This window comes from Coffea arabica, chromosome 4c (genome assembly GCF_036785885.1).
Source record: "Coffea arabica cultivar ET-39 chromosome 4c, Coffea Arabica ET-39 HiFi, whole genome shotgun sequence".
Classification (NCBI taxonomy): domain Eukaryota; kingdom Viridiplantae; phylum Streptophyta; class Magnoliopsida; order Gentianales; family Rubiaceae; genus Coffea; species Coffea arabica.
This window is the reverse complement of record NC_092316.1, coordinates 7,370,146-7,391,836: the sequence shown is the minus strand read 5'-3', so window position 1 is coordinate 7,391,836 and position 21,691 is coordinate 7,370,146. Positions and strand designations below refer to the sequence as shown.

General features: G+C 34.9%; 1 protein-coding gene and 1 long non-coding RNA gene across 3 annotated transcripts; one reads left to right on the top strand and one right to left on the bottom strand.

Annotated features, from left to right (window-relative positions):
- The first annotated feature begins 6,985 nt into the window (after positions 1 to 6,985).
- On the top strand, positions 6,986 to 9,938 carry LOC113738560 (putative GEM-like protein 8). 2 transcript variants are annotated; one of them, XM_027265800.2, is made up of 4 exons: positions 6,986 to 7,315; positions 7,399 to 7,494; positions 7,651 to 7,925; positions 9,353 to 9,938. In XM_027265800.2, exons 1-4 carry the CDS (start codon positions 7,126 to 7,128, stop codon positions 9,539 to 9,541), a joined length of 750 nt encoding a protein of 249 aa, XP_027121601.1. In that variant the 5' UTR covers positions 6,986 to 7,125; the 3' UTR covers positions 9,542 to 9,938. The 2 variants fall into 2 exon arrangements, with proteins under 2 accessions (XP_027121601.1, XP_071901894.1); XM_072045793.1 differs by having other exon boundaries at positions 6,991 to 7,315; positions 7,402 to 7,494.
- Positions 9,939 to 10,593: 655 nt separating this feature from the next.
- Positions 10,594 to 11,989, bottom strand: LOC140004895 (uncharacterized). The gene is made up of 2 exons (XR_011812711.1): positions 11,751 to 11,989; positions 10,594 to 11,142 (listed from the first exon to the last, which is right to left on the bottom strand). It is a non-coding gene; the product is annotated as an uncharacterized lncRNA (long non-coding RNA).
- Between the last annotated feature and the right edge of the window lie 9,702 nt (positions 11,990 to 21,691).

Sequence of the window (21,691 nt, the reverse complement as noted above, 5' to 3'; positions counted from 1 at the left end):
CTCCGCAGCACTTAACTACTAAACCCCCCAAACGGTCAGATTCATTCATCAAAAAAGTGGGTTGCTTCTCCGATTGCGTAACACAGAGGGTACCAAGTACCAACTTCTGCTTTTCCACTTTCCAATCAAAAGCCTCCTCTATCACGCCAATGCCAAATCCTGTCCTCCGGACTCCACAGCGTCAAAGTGTGGGGCCCCTCATAAAAAAAAGGTTAAATTTGCAGAAATGGCTAAACTCATTTATTCATCTAAGAATCCAACAATAGCCACTGGTCTTTGGCTAGGTCAAGGGTTCGATCATTGTCTCTCATCAAAAAATTATCACAATATGTGACGGTTTTAATTAGTCATCTTCGATAGAGTCTCTATTCACGCTGAGTCCCTTCCTCCTCCCCTTATATTAGATTAGATTAAGTTATAAAACTTCTATCGTTGCGACAAAAAAAAAAAAAAAATTACAGACAAAATACTTAAACAAAGATGTGCATTTTCTTTTCTTTTAGATTACAGGAGCACCATAGTTGTACCTTTAAAAGTTACATGCATGTCTAAAACAGTTTGTTTTTGTCTAAAATTTTAAAGATTCACGTGAGAATTTTATGATAAACTAGCAACATGGTTTTCAGAAAATTTGTTAGTAGGAGTCTATTGCTTTAAAAATCACAGGATATGCAATCGTCCTGTTTTCCTTATGTATTAGTGTACATTTTCTCTGCCAAAATATAATATGCTAATGGAGATAAAATTTTATCGTTCCTTATTGTAAAACTTGTTAAAAAATTTATGTATTTGTGAGGCTGAAGAGAAGAAATTTTAGTTTTTTTTCCATCTCTTCTTTTTCCTTCATATGCCAGTATGCCACTGTGCTCTTCCTCCTCCTGCTTTCCCATTGTTGACCACTAATGGCCGCTGTCACCTCACCCTCCCCTTTTTTTTTTATTCTCTCCCCTTCTCTTCTCCTCTCTTCCCTTTCCTCCTTGCTCTTTACGCCCCTTCTTACTCCTCTCTTCTTCCTTTTCCTCCTTCTTCCCCTTTATCCCTGCCACCCCCTCTCCTCTAATTCCCTCGTCTCTCCGGCAAAGGAGAGAGGATAGGGTGAGGACGGGGAGGAAAAGGGAAGGGGAAGAAGGAAAAGAAAGAGGAGAAGGAGGAAGAAGGTGAGGGAGAGGAGTAGAAGTGAATGAGGGACAAGAAGAGGAAAGATGGAGGAGGAGAGGAAGAGGAGGGGGCGGGCCCGGGAGGGAGGGAGTGCCGGTGATGGATAGGGTGTGTATTTTAAAAATTTTGAGGTGTTTTTAGAGAAAACCTGTAAACAAGTTGTTAAAAAAAAAAAACTTGTGTACTGAAAATAGGCCTAAAAACAGCGGCAGAGCCTTCAACATGTTAAGAACTGACAAATTTTCTAATATACCGCATGTCTCTTGATTCTTAACTGGTAAGAGTCATGAGGGGGATCGAGTCAGTAGTCCAACCGAGAAGGCCCAAAAGAATGGGGAAATCTAAATTAGGCAAACCCAAAAGCAGAATTTAGCTGCTTCAGTCTTTACCCACCGATACTGATGTGGTAGGCAGTTAGTTATATGAGGCCCACAAATACGACCGGATACACCATCAAAATAGAACCGGGTAAAAGTGTAAGCAAACAGCTAATCATACTCATGAAGAAACATTTTCATATAACACGCATACCATTTACATATAATGATAATGCAGCAAAAAGACTTCAACCACCATCACATCACATATCTATGCTCTTCTCTAAGAGGTAACTTATGATTATCCAAAAAAAAAAAAAAAAAAGCAGACTACTAATTAAGTAATCTCCGAAATGTACCGCTCCATTTGGATTGATCATTTTTTGAGAAACAAGTTCTTAAGATACAATATGTTACTATAATAATATATAAAACTTCGACAACCTCAAAAATACAAAAAACAAAAAAAAAACATCCTAAAAAATATCAAAGACACAAAAAATAATCTCATTTACAGTAAAATTTTTTTTTTTTTTTTTACGTATATTGCTATAATAAAATATTTTAAAAATACCCAAAAACAACAACTAATGGAAACGAAGCCTAATAAGTTTAACGGAATAAGGCAAAGACAGACAGGGAGGCGAGGCCCAACTTCCAAGAGGTAAGCACTTCAATTTTTATAAGCGATGTCAGTAATAAACATAGAGCTGAGCTGCCGCTGCTCCTGCCCCGGCCTCTGCCCCTGGGGAGGAGGAGTTGCAGCGTACAATATGAGAAACAATTTCATATGGCCCTTCCATCTTTCAGTGTACGACTCACTGAATACCCCATTTAATAATCTATCTGTCTATTAGCATCAACATCATTACCATAAAATAACTTCCAAGCCAAGAGATTCCCTATCCATGGTCATTACAGGTCATGCATCCATCCCCAAATGCACAAAACAACCGAACAGCATATCTCATTATCACCAATTAGCTATGGAGGTTTTATTTTCATCGGCTACTTGAACTAGTGAACCTAAGCAACCAACCCAAAAAAAATACTCCTAGGACAATTGATAAGGCCTAATATACGTATGTTGAGTATAATTTTCTTTCAAGAAACTGCAGAATATTCAATTTGTAATTCATATACCAATGACTAATGGAACTAGTAATTAATCACAGCTTTTATGTTTCTAACTTCGAGCCACTTGGAAAAGTCTCAAATACCACTCATTTACGATGATTCTATATATGTAATAATGCAAATTTCCAAACATATGCTACCAAGAGTCACAATCAAATGCATGTTTGTTGTTTTCTACTTTTCTTTGATTCAACAAATGTGCAGTTTTATTCAAACCAGTCGATATTGGTAATTTTTTTTTTGATACGATAGCTTCCTACACTATGGAGAGCGGGAGGGGCTAAAAAAGTCTTGGGGTAACTCGGAGGAGACTGAACCACCATCGAATCAGATGGGTGCAGGCAAAAGTTTTAAACTCTTGCCTCCCACCCCACTAAATCTTAATGCATTGGTGGTGGCAACCAGCCTTAGTCAATATTGGTACTTGTTATAGCTAATTTGACGCACTGTTGTCTACTAGTACTCTGTATAGAGCCTGCCAGTTTTTGGAAACTTCAAAAAAGGACAGCTACTTGAAAATCTTCAAAAACCATTCAATTGGTTTTGTCGTGGTATAAACTGGTCATCATCAAATGTTTGTTTAAACAAAATCAGGACAAAAAAATGTGTTAGGGTTTGTATTTTTGTGCACCTCGTGTTACTCGCACTTTGATTCAGAAGACGTATCAAGAAGCCCTTTGAAATTTTGGTGGCGGTCAATGAAGTTTATCAACAAATTTCTTGTTAAAATAATGAAGACAACTTTGGTGTTTGTCGGATTTCATGATTAATTTGAACTAGTAGACTACAATGACCAATTACTTTAACCAAGAAAAAAAAAAACTCTATTAACACTTGTAACACTTGAACTCAGACTTGGGTTAACTCAGAAAAGATGGTTTAAGCTTTGGCTGCATATAATTTTGAATTTAACTCGAGCAATAAACAAGTCAAAATGGATTGTTCGTAGAATCATAAATCTGACTTAGAATTCCAATATTGGAATCAAAAACAAATTAAGATCGAAAATAATAGGTTTGTTTGGATAGAGTATTATTTGAAATAATTACTGTAGCACTTTTTGTGATATGATGTATGTGAGATAAAAAGGTGATTGAGAATATAAAAAGATAGGTTGAAAAATGTATTTATGATGCAAGCGAAATAATGTCGCGGAAGTAAAAAAAAAAAATTGTATCTGTTTGTCGATGGGCTTGTCCTTGTACAAATAAAATGACAGATGGACTAACAAATCTTCATCTTTCGGGTTTGTTTTCTACTTCTACTTCTACTTCATGCTCAAAAGTCAAGATAACTAATGCAAGAAACAAAACCTTAATTACATACTAAATGTTAAGCAAACAAAGGTCACAAATGAGTTTTTTTGGATGTTTATCTAAAATTTTACTGTAACTTACTATAGAAGTTGTAACAAAAAAAATTTGAAGTATGTAAATTTTTAAGTATTTTAAAATATATAGTTTAAAATTTTTGAAGAATTTTTTGAAATTATCATAACTAAAAAGGTGGTAAAAAATTAGTAGAAGTCAAATTCGGCCAAAAATAGGGCAGCTGACTCGGTAATGACAAGGTCAATCAATGGTCAGTAGATCTTCATGTCCTGGAGGTTATCTTATCAGGGCACGCTTCAGTCTAGTCAATTTTCTGTGGGTCATGCCGACCGGTCAGCCGGATGGGTGATGCATGCAGTCCACAATTGTGCAGCAGTCCAAGAAGACGATGCCCAGAAAATTCTGATGCAGAATATATACTAAGCAGTCCAAGATAGCCTGCAGTGCTGAAATCCAACTGACTGCCTCTGATCTGTCGAAAAAGGGCAGAAAAGAGTTGGGTTTTGTCCGGTTTTGTTTGATTGATTCTTGTAGCTCCTTTAAGATTGTATATGTATCTCGTTAAATTTGTCTAGTACAAATAAAATTCACGATCTTTTATCGTTTGGAAAAATAAAAAATAAAATTCACGAGTATATCAAAATTATATGAGTTTATACCAAAAGAAGCGCCGTGATTTTGAGGCAGGGATGATCATTCTCTACAAAGCCATGATTAGCTTAAAAAAAAAAATTGTAAGTTTTGAATTAGTACGTAGGTTTGTTTGGACAGTGAAATTATTCATATTTTTCAATTCACCTTTTTATATTCACGATCACTTTTTTATTTCACATATATTGCATCACAGAAAGTGATATAGTGATTATTCCAAATAATATTTCAAATAATACTATATCCAAACAAACCCACTAGTAATTCAACTCTTAAATACATTTATTTTAACAGTAACTAATACATATACGGAAAGTCACAAAAATTTATTCCACATTTATTTTATGTTCAAAATGAATTAGACTCTCAAAAAATGAATATATACCTTGTGAAAACAAATAAAATTACAAAAAAAAAAAAGGTTGACCTGACCACCGTCGGTCCCATCCCAAGTCCAAGATCGTATAAGTCACAGTCATTTAGGCCCCATTTTCCACTGTTATTGCACGAGTAATAGTAGTAAAACTACAATTAATCTGGTCATTTTTCTAATTATTATTTTTTGTTTGCACTTTTTATGCTCCTATAAATATGTTACTAGTATCATGTCCTCCCTTTTTTTATAACTGACGTTTAAGAAATTTGCTCTTAAGTACTTTTATCTGTCGTTTTATTATCCCCATGCAGCATTAATTATTTTTTCACAATTTTACCCTTTTATCTCTCTTTTCATAATTGATGGGAGTTAGTTTGCATTGCTTTTGGCCTGGTAAAACAGCACCATTTAATACTCTAGTGAGAAAAAATATGGGTGAATTGGACAATTAATGAGGGTACAAAAGAAAAGTAGTGTATAGATTTAAACAATGAAAAACTTTTCTTAATTGGTATGCAAAACCTTAAACGTCAGTTATAAAAAAAGGGAGGGAGTAGAATATACATAGAGTCATAAATACATCAATCAGATGTCCCCCCAGAAGAGACGTTATAATAATAACTACCTCTATGACGATGAAATGTGTGCATCAAAAGTCCAAGTCTCCGTCAACTCTTCTAAAAATTTCAAAGTCGGCGGCCGCTATGGTCTAATCTAATATAAATTCACGCACTCCATGATTCTTTGGTGAAATTAGAGTAGTAGCCATTCTTACTCCATGATTCTATGCTTTTTGGTCAATTGTGAATATATCCATTATGCTTTTTTTTTTTTTTGTGTTTATTCTAAACGGCAACATTTTTATTTCATTATTTAATGGATACAAAAACCATAGAGTACATGCAAGATAAAATTAGAATATAAGATGAAGGCAAAGAATTGTTTTTTTAATACTAAACTCAACAATCGTGCATTATGCGCAATAGTCAATATAAAAAGAACAAAAAGGAAAGACAAAAGAACAAGAAAGCATATGCCACTGTCAGCCGTGACACACGTCCAGTCTTCCCTCCCTCCCTCGGGGTAACTAGTACAAAATGGAAAAATATACCATCATCTAGTAAATTCTTTTCTAGGAAAAATACTCCACCACTGAGCTAAACCCCGCTTGGGCCGTAGGTCAGCAAAAAAATATTCAAGAATTGTGTCAAATCACGCCAGTGATTTAGTAAGGTCTGTGTACCTATTAATCCATAACATAAAATTTCTTTAGACTCTCCTTCCCCTCTGGTCTAGGATAGATAAGTCGTCCAATAGTTATCGTTTTCAAAAAAAAAAAAAAAAATCTAATAAATTCTTTTCTATGACTTCACAAGGAGAAAGGCAAAAAGTGAATAATCAGTAAAATAAAAAGAAGAACAACCATAAAATAACTAATTTGGTATGTTGCACAATAATTTAAGAATTTTTTTAACGGATGCTCTTAGACGCTCGTTACATACCTAACATTCACCTAATTTATCATATATATACACATATTAACAATTATTATCTTCTCTTATATTTATATACTTTTTATATTTAATTTTACCTATTCCCTCTTGTATTTATTATTTTCCTTAATTAAGTTTATACTTTTAAAAATATAATACTTGAAATATATTTTAACGAGTGCCTTACAAGCACGCGCGCTAGATAAATCAATAATTTAATGCAAATTTAAGTGAGATACGGCCGAATCACATCCTAGCAAATTGGCCTTGTTTGGAAAGTAATTTTCCAAAGAAAAATTGTTACGTCTTCTATGAATATATTTTTTATTTATTTTTTTTACTTTACATATATCAAATCGTTACAATAATTTTTATACAAAAAATGCAATCCAAACATACCGCTAGCTTGCACTTCTGTCTTTGCCAGCCAATGACCGACCCGCCATTATAATACTACAAAGGATATTTCCTTCCCCCTTCCCTCCCTTCTTCCTCCTACTTACATATGACACTAGAAGTAGAGTATAACAAAACAAACTACAGCTAATTTTCACCGGGACAGAGTCATTAATATAGTCTCCGTATTCCTCCCAAGTCCAAGCAGTGGAAATATACTTAGTACTCTGATTAATTCATTCCGCGTTGAGGTGCTAAAAATCAATATGAAGAACGATCATCATCATCATCATCATCATCAAGAATTTGATCATCATCAAGATCATTTCTTTCAGATGGGTTCTTATGGAACTGCAACTCCTGAAAGTGAGAGGCCCACTTCATTTTCTGAACCTACTACCTCATGCCAGAGTCCCTCCTCCTCTGCTGATCCTCTTTCCCCGATCTTCAAGACCGGTAAGTTTAATGAATTTCAGGAGATTTAATTTCTGCTTTTTGGAAAGATTTTAGTGATTGATTTGGTTGAATTTTAACTGCAGAAGACAAGGGAGATGATTCCAAGGTGGTGGTTCAAAAGAAGAAGAAAAAATTAGAGAGGAAGGCCAACAGTTATGTTTACAGAATTCGTGAGCATGGTACGTTATCATTGTTAATGTTTTTGTGCTAGTATGTAATTGAGAATTTTCGTTATGCAGTTGCTCTCTGCTTGTTGCAGGGGGAATATTTAGTTCTTGAAAAATTTCAAACGCGTCTTCTAAGCAATAAATTTGGTTGTTATTGTGAATTTGCAGTGAAACTGGGGCCTAAATTTTCTGAAACAGTGAAGGGGAAGTTGAGTTTGGGGGCCAAAATAATTCGAAAAGGGGGGCGAGAGAATATATTCAGGCAAATATTTAGCGTAAGTGACGGGGAGGAGCTGCTAAAAGCTTCGCAATGCTATTTGTCAACAACCGCTGGTCCGATTGCTGGAATCCTCTTTATTTCCACCGAAAAGGTCGCTTTCTGCAGTGAAAGACCAGTTACCTTATCGGCCTCTCCCGGAGGTGTTGTTAGAACACCATACAAGGTAATTATTAATTATACTACGTCTAAACAAATAGATTGTTGTACCACAGTTATGAAAATAATCTACCACAGCACCTCTCTCTCGATCAGCTAACTCTCAAAAAAAAAAAAAAGAAAAAAGAAGAAGAAGAATTACATAATTTATCGTAAACTGATGGATGTTTTTATATTGGAGTATTAAGTTTTTTTTTTTAAATATGAATTGATTTCTTTAAGGAAGAAAATGGAGATTATTTCAATTCATTTCTGCTAATTATACAGAAAGAAAACTAGCATATGCCGGAAATCCCTTTTTTTTGGGTGTGTGTGTGTGTGTGTGTGTTTTTTTTTTTGGTATTGTATTGGTTGTTCCTTTGAGCAATTAGTTATTGGCAATGAGTAGTTGATCTACTACGAGCGTGATGTTTTTGGGACAGTAAATTATTTGAGATAATTTTGTGAAGTAGTATTTTTTTTATGTGATGCATATGAAATAAAAATATAATTAAAAAATATGTTGATGATGTAAATAACTTAGTGTTTATAAATAAAATGAAAATAATACGTAATTCAAACACATGTAATTGAGAGATGAGTAGTTGTATATAATTCATACCTAATCTCATAAAGTGCCCTTCTACTATTGGATGAACTTCAACTGCCAACTTCTCATTTTGCTTTTAAATCGATGGTTAAAAGTTAAAAGCTTTAAAATGCACCATTTTGAAGAAGAATAAAGATAGAGTATTATTTGAAATAATTACTGTAGCATTTTTTGTGATGTGATATATATGAGATAAAAAGATAATTAAAAATATAAACAGGTGAGTTGAAAAATATAAACAGGTGAGTTGAAAAAGAGAGAGAGAGTAGTCTCTGTCTCTCCGATTTTTTATTCATTTCTTTCTTGTCAGTTGTCGCTCTTGTTCCCTGGCAATTTCTTCCGAACCTGAAATTTCTGCCTGCCCTTGAAAGCCGACAATTGGATTTGTTTGGATTGCTTCATATTTTTCCAATTTTATTTACTTACATCATCTTTACAATTTCCAATACACCTTTTTATCTTTCCAATATCTTTTTATCTCACATACATCACATCACAAAAAATGTTACAGTAAAAATATCTCAAATAATCCCAAATAACTTACAATCCAAACAGACACCTGGCCCGGGCGTTGGCTAGACCCTAAAGAACAGGTGACAACCACTTGGATTGTTGAATTTTAACTGTGGAATGATATATATATATATATATAGCTTGGACCTGATAAAATGGTGTAGTGATTCTAGAAAGTGAAAAGTGGGCAAAATCACCTTTTCATCAGTACTTAAATTTATGTCAAAGTTTCTATTTAGTCCCTTCACGCCACTGTTAATTTCTTCAGTCGAGTCGTGAAACCCTCAATGTCAACAACTCTTCATTAATTACTGATATGCTTGCCTTTACAGGTTTCAATCCCCGTGAGAAAGATCAAAAAGGCCAATGAAAGTGCGAACGTGGATAAGCCGGCAAAGAAGTACATAGAAATAGTTACCGACGACAATTTCGAGTTCTGGTTTATGGGATTTGTACGCTATGAAAAAGCCTTGAAGAATCTCCGCAAGGCAATTTCCATGTCCAGCTCAATGCCCTTTTAGGTTTAGCAAAGTTTGGGTAGAGCAATATATACTATATAGTTGTGCTTAGCGTATGGTCTCGTGAAGATGAGAAGAGTCTTGCATTAGTTTGTAATTCTCCGCTCATTCAGTCAGCGGTGTGAGATTTAAGTCGTTTGGATTGTTATTTTTAGAAGTTTTTGTAGAAGAATATATTGTAGTAGTTTGATGTATATGAAGTAAAAAGATGATTAAAAAATGTGTTCATGAAAAAATAATTTTCATGTCCAACGCAATGCCTATTTAGGGTTAGCAAAGTTTGGGTAGGACAATATATAGTTGTGCTTAGCATATGGTCTCATGAAGATGAGAAGAGTCTTGCATTAGTTTGTAATTCTGTATTGATTCAGTCAACGTTGAGAGATTTGGTTTGCCTCTACTTCAATATGTATAGGTCGAGATTATTGTTTGGCTTTGTGAATTTTACAGCAAAAACAAGCAGATAATAGCAGATAAATAACGATATTACTTGTTCTTCAAACGCAAGGACCTGGCTTTTTTTTTCCCTCAACAAAAAAGAAAAAAATTTTGATACAGACACGTCTCTATGAGAAATTCCTAGCTCTTTGGACTTTCGAACAGCAGAGCAATATTTCACTCAACATTAATGAGTGTGTTTGGATTGTCATAAGGTGAAATAGTTTACATCTCTATAAAAGTGAAATAATTACGTCTCTATAAAGTGAAATAATTTACAATCCAAGCCGTTGCTATAAGGTTATGAAACTAACAAACGGCTTTTTTTGTTGTTGTAGATTTTTCTCTTTTTTTTATTTTTCTTTTTCCTTTGTTCAATTCGTTTTTGGCTGCAGTTTGAAAATGAGGTCAGGATAGGTCAATTTTCTTGATGAGTACACCTGCCGTAAACATGAGGACCCACAAACATGAAAATTCCTAGAAGTTACTGGTTTTTTAAGATTGCTCGGGGATCTAGGTTTATTTGCCGAACTTCTTACTTTCGTAAGAAAATATCAGGAAAGATGCAGCTTAATTTTAGTTTGTTTCTGCCGCTTAATGGTATGCTTTAGTACATATTTGAAAAAAATGAAGAATTTAGCACAAATTAAATGTCTGTACATGTTTTGCTGTAGAGAAAAGGGAGGGCCTACATCATAAATGAGTGATGTCAACGTATATTCTTGTTGGGCATCTATGAGACGAGCTCTGTCACTTTGGAGTAATTAGTCTGGTGATTTTAGGATGTCCCTCCAGGCACAAAAAAAAAAAAAATATATATATATATATATATATATATATAAGATATATATATATATATATCTTATATAGGTAAAGTATGAATCGCTTATGAACAGTGGACAATGGGCCAGTTATACTGTGATTGTTGTGACTTTGAGGGGCATTTTGGTCTTTTGCCATTTGGTGGCAATGGTTCTGCTAGAATTTCACGCGGACGATTGTGGCAATGAGCAATTCCTGCTGGTCCGTGGGCAGTTGGCGGTCAGCAATTTCCTTTGTTTTCTCTTAGCTTTCTTCTTCTTCTTAGCTTTCATTCTTTTTCTTAGTTTTCTTTGGCGGCTTCGGCAATGACTTGAAAAGTTTTCTTTCGGTTTCGAAGTAGTTCACTGTTTTGATGAAAGATATAACCAGTCAGTGCATTATTTTTTGTACTAATGAAAAGTTGCAGTACTGTGTTATTATAAAAGGGGTCCATGAATTGTCTCCTAACAACAGCATATCAGAATCTTGTTGGGGCAAATTCATGGTCACAACATTTTTTTTTTTGGTGAAAGGATAAACTTTCTTCATAAAAAAAATGTAATTTAAGAAATGGATTATAGTTTTTTAACTTTTACAGTAGGCCCAACTTTTTCCTTTTGAACATGAAAAAATGATTCAATAAATACATATTTTCTAACCTTAAACACGAATATATTATCCCATTTGTAGGATAGTTCTACCAGTTATTTCTTAGCATTTTATTTTAACCTATCCTTAAACACAAGTTGATTTGAAATTCTAACAATAATCTAGTATATATATATATATATATATATATATATATATATATATATATGTATATATATATATTCAAGAACCTAAGGAAATCTGTGAATACAAATATGAGATATAAGAGGAACGTGCGACACAGATGATGGAGGCAAAGTAAAACGATGGAGACGGCAGAGTACTGGCTAGTATATATATAACAAGAACTAGTTTGAACGATCACCTGAGATGAACATAGCTCGGATCATTTGGCGTCTTAGATTCCTCAAAATGACTTGCTATTGGATGGTCCGCATCTCCCCCCTCTGATTTGTCTCCTTTGTCGGTTGTGGTTGTGGTGGTGTTGCCCGGACTGACTCTCCATGTACACAATTTCTATCCGCTGCCCCCCACACACGGGCATGTACTGTTGCTGGTCCTGCTTTGAAACTTTCAGCAGCGCTCCAAGTCAAACCATATCTAATCAATCTGTTTGAGAGACCCTTCCTCTTATGATATACACGCTCCAAGGTCTATTTGGTAAATTGGGAGACCGTTACAACTCCCGAAACTCTTGGTGGGCTTGGTATTAGGAAGACTGTTGATGTGGATGCAATAGCAACGGTTGGGTTGTGCTGAAGAATTATGCAAGAGAAAGAAAAACCTGGGGTTAAAATTCTGAATCATTAAGTACGTGGATTCCTTAACCACCGGACATAACAAAAGAGTGATCCTTAACCACATCAAAGGATCCATGAACCAGGAGAGTCTTGTAATTGGAGTAGACCTTTATAATTAAGGAGTGCGATGGGCCATCAATAATGGATTCGGCTGGAAGATTGGACTTCTTTGGGGCCTCTAAGGAGTTTAGTTTCTGGGTCTCCTCAATGATTCTTTGGGGTTTGAGTGGCATCTCTCCCTTATTTAGAATTCTTTGGGATACTTTAGTTGCCTTTCCTGTTGGACGCTTTGGAACCATAGAAATCAGAGTTTGTTTGATGACCACTAATATGATACCCACCCAATCTCGAAAGCAATTGCTAGTGCAGTCAAATACCTTCACTCGGGACCTAGAACTGTTGGAATTAAAGTTAAAGAGCAAAATTTGGTGGGATGGATTCCTCCCCCTCCAAGAATTTTCAAAATAAATACATATGGATCTTTCACTGGTAATCCAGTTCCAGCAGGGGGCTGATGGCATCATTCGCAACCATGATGGAGAATGGGTTGGAGGGTTCTACAGGAATGTTGGCAGAGCCTCCAACGTCATAGCTGGGTTTTGGGCACTAAGAGATGGTCATAGTTTAGCAAATGATCTTAATATCACAAATCTACGAGTTGAAATGGATGCAAAAAATTATAGTGGATTTAGTTAATAGTAAAAATGATCTAATGCATCTTTTTGCGTCAATTGTCTGTGATTGCAGGATCATCACCTTCCACTAGGGCTGCAAACGAGTCGAGTCGAGTCGAGCTTTGAGCTAATCGAGCCGAGTCTCGACTAAATTTTACCAAACTCGAGTTCGAGCTCGAGTTCGATGAGCTGGCAATTTTCGAGCTCGAGCTCGACTCGAATCAAGTCGAGCCGAGCTCAAAAAAATTTAAAAAAAATATTTTATTTTTAAAAAAAATAAATAAAATAATATTTTTTTCTGAATAAATAATAAAATATTAAGGATATATACGTAATTTCACTATGAAAATAAAAAATAAAAAAAATATATATAATATACGTAATTTTATTATTAAATAAAAAAAAATATATATATATATATACTCAAGCTCGCGAGCCGGCTCGCGAGCTAACAAGCTTAATATTCTGAGCTCGAGTTCGAGCAATCTCGCTCGCGAGCTAACGAGCTTAATATTCTGAGCTCGAGCTCGACTCGAGCTCGATTAATATTGAGCTCGACTCGAGCCGCTCGCGAGCGATTCGATTCGTTTGCAGCCCTACCTTCCACTCAATTACTATTAAGCATATTTTCAGAGAAGCGAACGAGTGTACGGGTTTTTTTTTTTTTTTGGCTAAAAAGATAGTTGAAACTGTTGAAAACTTTGTGTTTTGACTTGTAAACCCGTAGAACTTTCCTATCTTATGGATCTAGATTGTAGAGGATTTTATCTCCCAAGAATTTGTATCTTTAATTGGTTATCTCTTTCATACCAAAAAAAAAGGAAGGGTAAATTGCCGTCATCAGACTACAAAAAATCGTGCAAATCTTTGCTAGGAAAAAACTTCAAACCAGAATTATGAAAATGCAATAGCTTTTCTTTTTCCTTTTTCCCTTGTAGTCATTTAAGCAACAGAATAACTTCTTTCTTTAATTTCATACACAAATAATTAAAAATCCCTTCTTTTCCGTGGATATTATTTTACTTCATTCAATACATGACAATAATCTATCCAAAAAATAAGATTTATGCTTCTTGAATCTAACCTTAAGAGGCTGGTCACTCTGCCCCCGAGAGCCTGCTTCCTTTGTAACCACCGTTGTTACCGATGTTAATTGTGTTTACATTCAGCAAAAGGACAAAATGAATGAGTGCATAAAAAAAATAAAGTAGGACTTTTCATATCTCTCAATTTTGAACCAATTGGCAATTGCTCAGTTTTGGTCCGTGTCCCGGAATTTGCTTCAAAATCCACCAATATTCCACAAAATTTTGTCTACGAATCCCACAAACCTGATGATTCGTAAATTTTTTTTCACTAGTGAATTTGATGCTGACGTAACTGGGTTTTCGAATAACTTTACGAACAGAGGTGAGAATGTGATCGATTGCGATGCCATTGGCAGTCAATCATCACCTTCACAAGTTGAAGTGCACAAGTGTGGTTCGAACCTATGTTTTCAGAACCGGACCGGATAGCGACTCGGCCAAGGTCAGGGGTCAGGGGTCAATGGGTTCGACCGGGGGTCGATAGGGGTCGAACCGGATGACGTCATAAATAAAAATTATTTAAAAATTAAAATATTATATATATCATATCTAATAATATATTGATATTAATAAAGGTATATTCATATATATTTGATGTTTCAAATATATTTAACAAGAAAATACAAAGAAATTAGAACAATCAAGTAGCAATTTATATTATTTAATAAATATTAACAAGTTTAGAATTAAAATTATGAATTTAATTGAAAAATAACATCAAATTGTAGGACAATATTTATAAAGTATCAAATATTTGAGGTATACGAATAAGTTTTAACAATTTAGGGGGCCAAAACATAATATTATAAAGTTTGAATTTTTTTTTAAAAGAAATTACTGTTGAACCGGAAAAACCGGTTTTTCCCGGTCAAACCCGGATTTTGACCGGCTTTGACCGAGTTTTAAAATTTCCGGTTTTCTAAGTTGACTCGGACCGGCTACCTGGCCGGTTCCCGGTTCGACCGGTTCGACCGGCCGGTCCGGTCCGAGTTTGAAAACAGAGGTTCGAACCACTTTGTAGCATGACTAGGGGTGCATTTAAACTGAGTTGAACTCGAATAGTAAGATAAAATAATTGAATTGGAATTCGAACTCGAGTTGTTTAAACTTTTAGAAGTTAAGTTTAACTTCAGTTTACCTTACTCGAATTCGAGTTTAATTAAGCCTAATTGAGTCTAATCTAACTTAATTAAGTCTATTCAAATATAATTGAGTTTAATCAAGCATATTCAAATATAATCGAATTCACCAAATAAAAATTACATTTCACAGTAATAAATATAAAAACTTGAAAAAAAAAAATATATATATATATATATATACACACACACAAGAATTAGCATAAGAATGTGGGCTGCCATGATTAATCGCCATGAAACTTGGAAACCAGGTACAATACAAGAAAATCCCTGGATGTACTAGTGAGCAATGCTCATGTTTTAGTCAGTAGCAATTTACTAGTCCTTTTTTTGGTGAAATCTTCAATTAGGCGTTAGTGAAATCTTCAATCCAGCATGAAAATGAAATTCGCCTAAATTAAGACAACGAAAATTGACAACTGAATGAGAGTTTACCAGAAGAAACTACGATTGCTGCGCGTTATGGAAAGGAAAATTAAACTTGGATATCAGTTTTTGTATTGTTAGGAACATGACATCGTAGTCCAAGCTTTCTGGTTTGAAGGCATCTGCAAACGTGAGTCCACTAGTGTTGCAACTTTCAGAGGTTACACATCTACTACTATGTAGTATTTTCTGCCAACAAAAAAAAAAAAAATTTTTTTTTTTTGGGGGACTTCAAATTAAGCCATCTGTCTTGATATTTCAACAGAAACAATAATGTTAGATAAGAATACAACAATAAAAATTTCGAGCACAATTCTCCTTTTATGCCGTGTCTTCTTCACTGTCACAGAAAAGCTCAGGCTACGATGCCATGTTCCATGGCGCGCGGTAAGAGTAGAAAACCTGTGATCCGAGTTAACTTTCCTTTCCGTACTGAGCATATGTAGTTTCTTTTGGTAAACTCATTTTGTTGTCAATTGTCATTGTTTTTTATGGTTCAATTTCCTTGTCCTGCTTGATAAATTTTCTGCAAAGCAGTTAGCATTAATTTTCAAGAGTTTCACAACCAGGGTTAAATTAAAGAAAAAGACTCGGAACTGCCTAAAGAGTGAGGTACCACAAAGTAGAAATATGTTGCACTCATCCGGTATTGAATCCGTGAATTATGGACGTCGGAGCTGGTCAATATTTTCTTCAAGAAGGGATTGAAGTTTTCACAACCGTAAGACTTCGTTACCCCCCAAAAAAAAAAAAAAACTAAAAACGATAGGTTAATTGTGTCTAACTTAAACGTGACATGATTATTATGCTCGCTTAGTTCTTAAGTTGTTTTTAGACGGAAAGGAAACAAATAGGCAAGAATTAATGTAAGCCAGAAACCTTTGCATTTTCTGATGGTAATGAAAGACTGACACGGAGGAGGCAGAGGGTTGGAGATGTTGCCATGGTACTATCAAGTGATATACTTACGAAACTGCAGAAATTTATGTTAAAAAGCATTGTTTTAGTCACTATAGTGGGGTGTTGCTATCCATTTCCTCTAATATGATTTTTATTTCCTTCTTTCGATATATAGTGAAGAAAAGGAAAATAAGAGGCTCTTTATTCAGTGCAATTAATACAACAGTACGTAGAACAGCACAGTAAGTTCCCTTATTTACCCTTTTTTTAAAGTACAACAATTTTTTATGCTTTCTTGAAAGTAACCTTCAGTGGTTGATTACTGAGGCCCAAAAGTCACCTGCCATTGTCAAGAATAACACCAATATTCTAACAAACTGGTCTGCAGATATTACAGACAGCAGGACAAAAATAAAAGATGTAGGCATCTTCATATCTTTGAATTCCAAACCAATTGCTTAGTGTTTCACGTCCAGGATTTCCTTTAACTCCACCGGTCGTCACAAAAAATTGATTTGGAACATCATCATTGTACTCAAGTCTGAACATAGTCGATAAAACAGAGACTGTTGAGCCAAAGACTTCAATGTTTAGATCAGTTCCTAAAGGAACAATATGATCGTTAGGGTTCACTGGGAGAATGTAAGTGGAATCCCATTGGATGTCTGGTTCAGTACTTGGATAACATCAGGTGGGCAGGTGAGATTTCCTCTGCTTTGTAGTCCTAGCCCACCACCACCTGTATACTGCCATCAGGTGGCACTATATAGTAATCGACACCAACTTGGACGACATTTCCATCAATGCCCAATGTTAGGTTCATACATAAAAGATTATGTTCCACATTAGTTAAGAAAGAGTGGTTAATATGTAAGTAAGGGTTTAGGATCTAACAGTTTAAACTTTTGGGTTAAAATTAGATTTCTGACTTACATATTGGACTCTTTGATGGGCTCTCTCGAGATGTTTCTTTCTAACAAGTGGTATCAGAACTTCTGATTATGAAACTGGACTATTCATAAGCAAGTGGATTCTTCTTAGAGCTGGGCCGGTAAAAGCTCTCTTTTTAATGGTGGATTGAAGTGTCAAAGAATTTGATTGATGTTGGACCAGGTGCACCATGAGTTTGGCAGGAGTTTTGGTTGGTGTCAGACCAAGGATCCAAGGATTGATAGGGGCTCAGAATCTAGTTTAGATATTGAAAAAGAGTGGGTTCATGATTGGGAGAAGAGGTGACTTTAGGTATTAAGATGAGTTTGTGTTGAGTATTGAAGCGAGTTCGGAGAAGAGATTGTAAACTTGGGTTTAATGTGACGAGCTATTCATGAAGAGGGAAATTTGTTAGATTCATGAGTAAAGGATTATATCCTACATTAGTTTGAAAGACGGAAAAAGTGCGGTTAATATGTAAATAAGGATCCGAAACCTAATAGTTTAAGATTTTGGGTCAGAGTTGGATTTCATACTTACATATTGGGCTCATTGATAAGCTCTCTCGAGGTGTTTCTCCATCCAAGTGTTTCTCCCTAACATCCAGCACTGGATTTTGAAGATGACGGGATCTATTAAAATTAATGGGAACGGATGAAATAACAAAAATACCCTGATATAACTAAGTAAAAGGCAACTCAACAAAATCATTTGTTTCATTCTCTAAAGAGAGAAAATAAGAGGTAGAACATGTATATTTGTTAAAATTTAAAAATAAAAAATTTGTTTTTAGATTTCAATAAGTCATTTCCGTTAATTTTAATGGATTCTGTTACCTTTACAATTTAGTTCAAAGCATAAGGTGTCGTTTTATACGTTTTGAAACCACGAAATTTTTCTGCATATTAGATTTACCATAAAGGCTTTTTGTTTTTTACCCTTAATGATTTGATAGTTGATTTTCTCAAGGGGGCCTACTTTAATATTAGGCCCTGAATTTGAAGTAGAAATCAAGGTGTGAAAAATCACTTCTGTGAGTTGCAAAATTTGCAACTATGGTAGGTTTCTGGATTCTAATTAATTAGGCTCAGGTTGACAAATGCCTTCAAGCATGAAAACTTGGACCATAATCGATGAATTGCCAAAGAAGCAAAATCAGATATATCATCTTATTCTGGTTGAATTGTCCTTCCCGTACTGGATAAGTAAATAGCTTCAGCTCAAAGGTCTCTATGAATAGTCAGGACTTTGACTAATAAGCCTAGAATCTGTTCTACCTTGGACTTTTTCACAAGCCTTAATAAGCTTTTGAAGTTGCAAAGGTGGTGAATGTGCAGGCCCTGGTAGCTTGACCACGCAAAATTCTGCATTTATTTGTTGACTACGGGAAAAGAGAAAAATTTATCATGCACTGTTCTTATATCTTTCCCATTGCACTAACCAGTTACCAGTCCGGAATTTGTGAGCGGAAAATATTGGATATCAAGAATCCAGAGAATATACTGCAGAAGCCTAAATATTTTACTTTTTGTCACTGATTTGGTTCAAGACCTAAAGAAATAAGAATGAGGAAATTAAGGAGAAAGAAAAAAAGACAAAGCCAGAAGTAAAATGTTTAAACGTATTTACACGTACCCAGATTAGTGCAATGATGAGTTTTCCCAACATATTCAGAGAATGACTTGGCGTGTGATAAAACTCGATTTCAATTTTATGTAAAGTTCATAAAAATTAGTACAGCACAATAGTAACTAAATGAAGCTCCACCCAATTCTTCTTTCTTAATCTGGATAGCTAACGTAAGCTTTTCTAATTTCTATTTGTTCTAATACAGTTATACCTACTTATATTCAGGTAATGCTTCAGAAAGCAATCAAACAGCTGAAGGTTAATTGTGCTCAGAGGTCCTATACCTTTTTTAAAAGGTTCATCCTTCAATTATTAAATAATTTTATTTACTACAAAAAGTGGCAAATTGTATGCTAATGTCTTCTTCATCGTGATTGTGACGAAATTCAGCAGTTTTCCATTACATCCGTGTATTTAATCCTGTTGGTGTACAATTTTTCTTAAGATAGTTCCTTTTTTATTTTTTTTGGTTTCAGTAATACAGTATTAGGTTTGTTAGGAAGCATAAGAACTCAAAGAAATCTAAATGATATGTACTCAATCATTTTCAGTTGAAAAGGGAAACAGCTTGTAATTTGTAAAACCACGAAACATGACTAGCAGCATGGCTCCACCGCCATATGAGCAAATAAATCAGAAACTAAGAGGAAGTATAAAGAGAGATCTCAATAGTATGGAGATGGTAGTATTCACTTATTTCAACAATAGTATAAAGTGTACATGAATCAACAGTCACAGTAATTTATTTAATTCAAGGTTGACTTGGAGGAATGTCTAAAGATGTATAAAATCTCTAGGCCCTGGTAAACACAACCTTGAATGGCGCTGGTTGATTTAGTGCCAAAGCCCTCTTTCCATTGTCCGCGAGGATGCCAATATTTTCACAAAGAAGCAGAATTCCACAGGGATTGCCACACACATCAGTACCAGGACAGTATTGCAGCTGGTATGCATCATCATAAGTCTGAATTTTGAACCAGTTGTTTATGTTCTGAGGTCCCGTCTGACCTTCAACTCCACCAGTTTCAATAAATGTTCTATTGCTATTAAGGGTCCATACATGGGATTCAGGACAAGTTACTGGAGGCCTGAAATCGATGAACCTGATGTTTGAATCAGTATCAACTCGGATTATGGAATCACCATCAAATGGTGCGAACATTACTGGGATTCCATTATCACCCTTGTCAGATGCTTGCGCAACTTCATATGGGCAGCGGCTATCTACGCCGGTTGCAAATGTTACTCCACCACCGTTGCCGCCCTTTGCTGGCAAGATATAGTAGTTGACACCACTACGAAGCTGCTGTCCAGCAGTGTCAAGAACTGGAGCAGGAAATTTTTGAGCTGTGCCTAGTGGAAAGTTAACTGAGAAAGCTAAAAGAAAGGAAGAAATCAGGAGATTAATCAAAACTGGGGTCTTCATTGTCTCCTCTGAACTTAATTTCTTGATGATAGGATGATCGAATAAAGCAGTGAAGATTTTGTTTGCCAAAGGGATGGTATTAATAGAGTTGGCAGGGGGAGGGATTATCTGAGGATGAGGGCATCAGGGCACATGATACATGGTAGAATATCTGCCTTACAACTTACAAGTTTGATCTAGGTACTTCAGGTCATCAATAGTGGCTGGCTCAGAATAAAAAGGGATAAATTTGAGGAAAAATTATTCAAGGTTAGTCCAGTTCATACCCTAGGTAGATAGATTTGTTAGGCTTTGCATTGCATTGCGTATGGTATTAAATCTTTGAATTTAACAGAAGTAACACAGGTATTCCACCCTAGGATTAAAGTAACAGATTAAGCCACGTTACTGGCATATATCTTATGATCCCAGTTTCCCCTGTGGACTTCCTTTCTTGCGGAAGATGAGAGTACTATGATAACCCTAGGATGGCTGTATTGTTGAGATATGCAATCATACAGCTGCATATATTGTTACCATATATGTTTTTGTCATGACATAATTGTAGGAGTAGTTTTAGCTTTCCATTACATGATTTTAGGAATGATTGTATCTTCCCTTTTTGTCACAATTCTTGTACCTGTATATAAGCAGACTGCTGGAGATACCCGAAGTTTTCTCCAACTTAGAACACTTTTCTTCATAACTTTTCCCCAATCTAAACACTTTTCTTCATGTATCATGATAACTACTACTCTGTAAACTTTTTATTTTTCAATGCATCTCTAATTATAAGAAAAAAATTTATTTTTCAATGCATCTCTAATATTTTTCAACTCTTCATCTGTCTCCATTGATAGTGATAACAAGACACTCTACTTATAGATTATATGACTTGATCAACAAAAAAAGAAAAAAAAAAACCATCACAGGATAAATTACCCGGTACAATATTCAACTATGAGAAATTATCTAATACAATATTCAATCTACCAAAAACTGAACAAGACAAAAAAAAAAAAAAGACAGTTAATTAATAATATAGAAACTTACTTGTCCAACAAAAGAAAGCAATAATAGAGAAACTTACTTGACCAAAAAAAATGCTAAACAATAACTAGAAACTTGACCAACAAAAACTGCTAATTACTAATATAGAAACTTATTCTACCAAAAGGCTTAATATAATATATATGCCAAACAAGAAAACCAGAACTATCATTTTATATCGTTGAATTTTCTTTATCCACGTTATACAGTTTTCTGTATTTTATTTCTATTCAATATTTTGAGCAATGATGTCAAATGTTAGAG

What these genes read in the sequence shown, in the direction of transcription:
- LOC113738560 (XM_027265800.2), top strand. Translation starts at nt 7,126, where the DNA reads ATGAAGAACGATCATCATCATCATCATCATCATCAAGAATTTGATCAT. An exon ending in TTCCCCGATCTTCAAGACCG is followed by an intron (nt 7,316 to 7,398) that starts GTAAGTTTAATG and finishes TTTTAACTGCAG; the next exon opens with AAGACAAGGGAGATGATTCC. An exon ending in TTGTTAGAACACCATACAAG is followed by an intron (nt 7,926 to 9,352) that starts GTAATTATTAAT and finishes TTGCCTTTACAG; the next exon opens with GTTTCAATCCCCGTGAGAAA.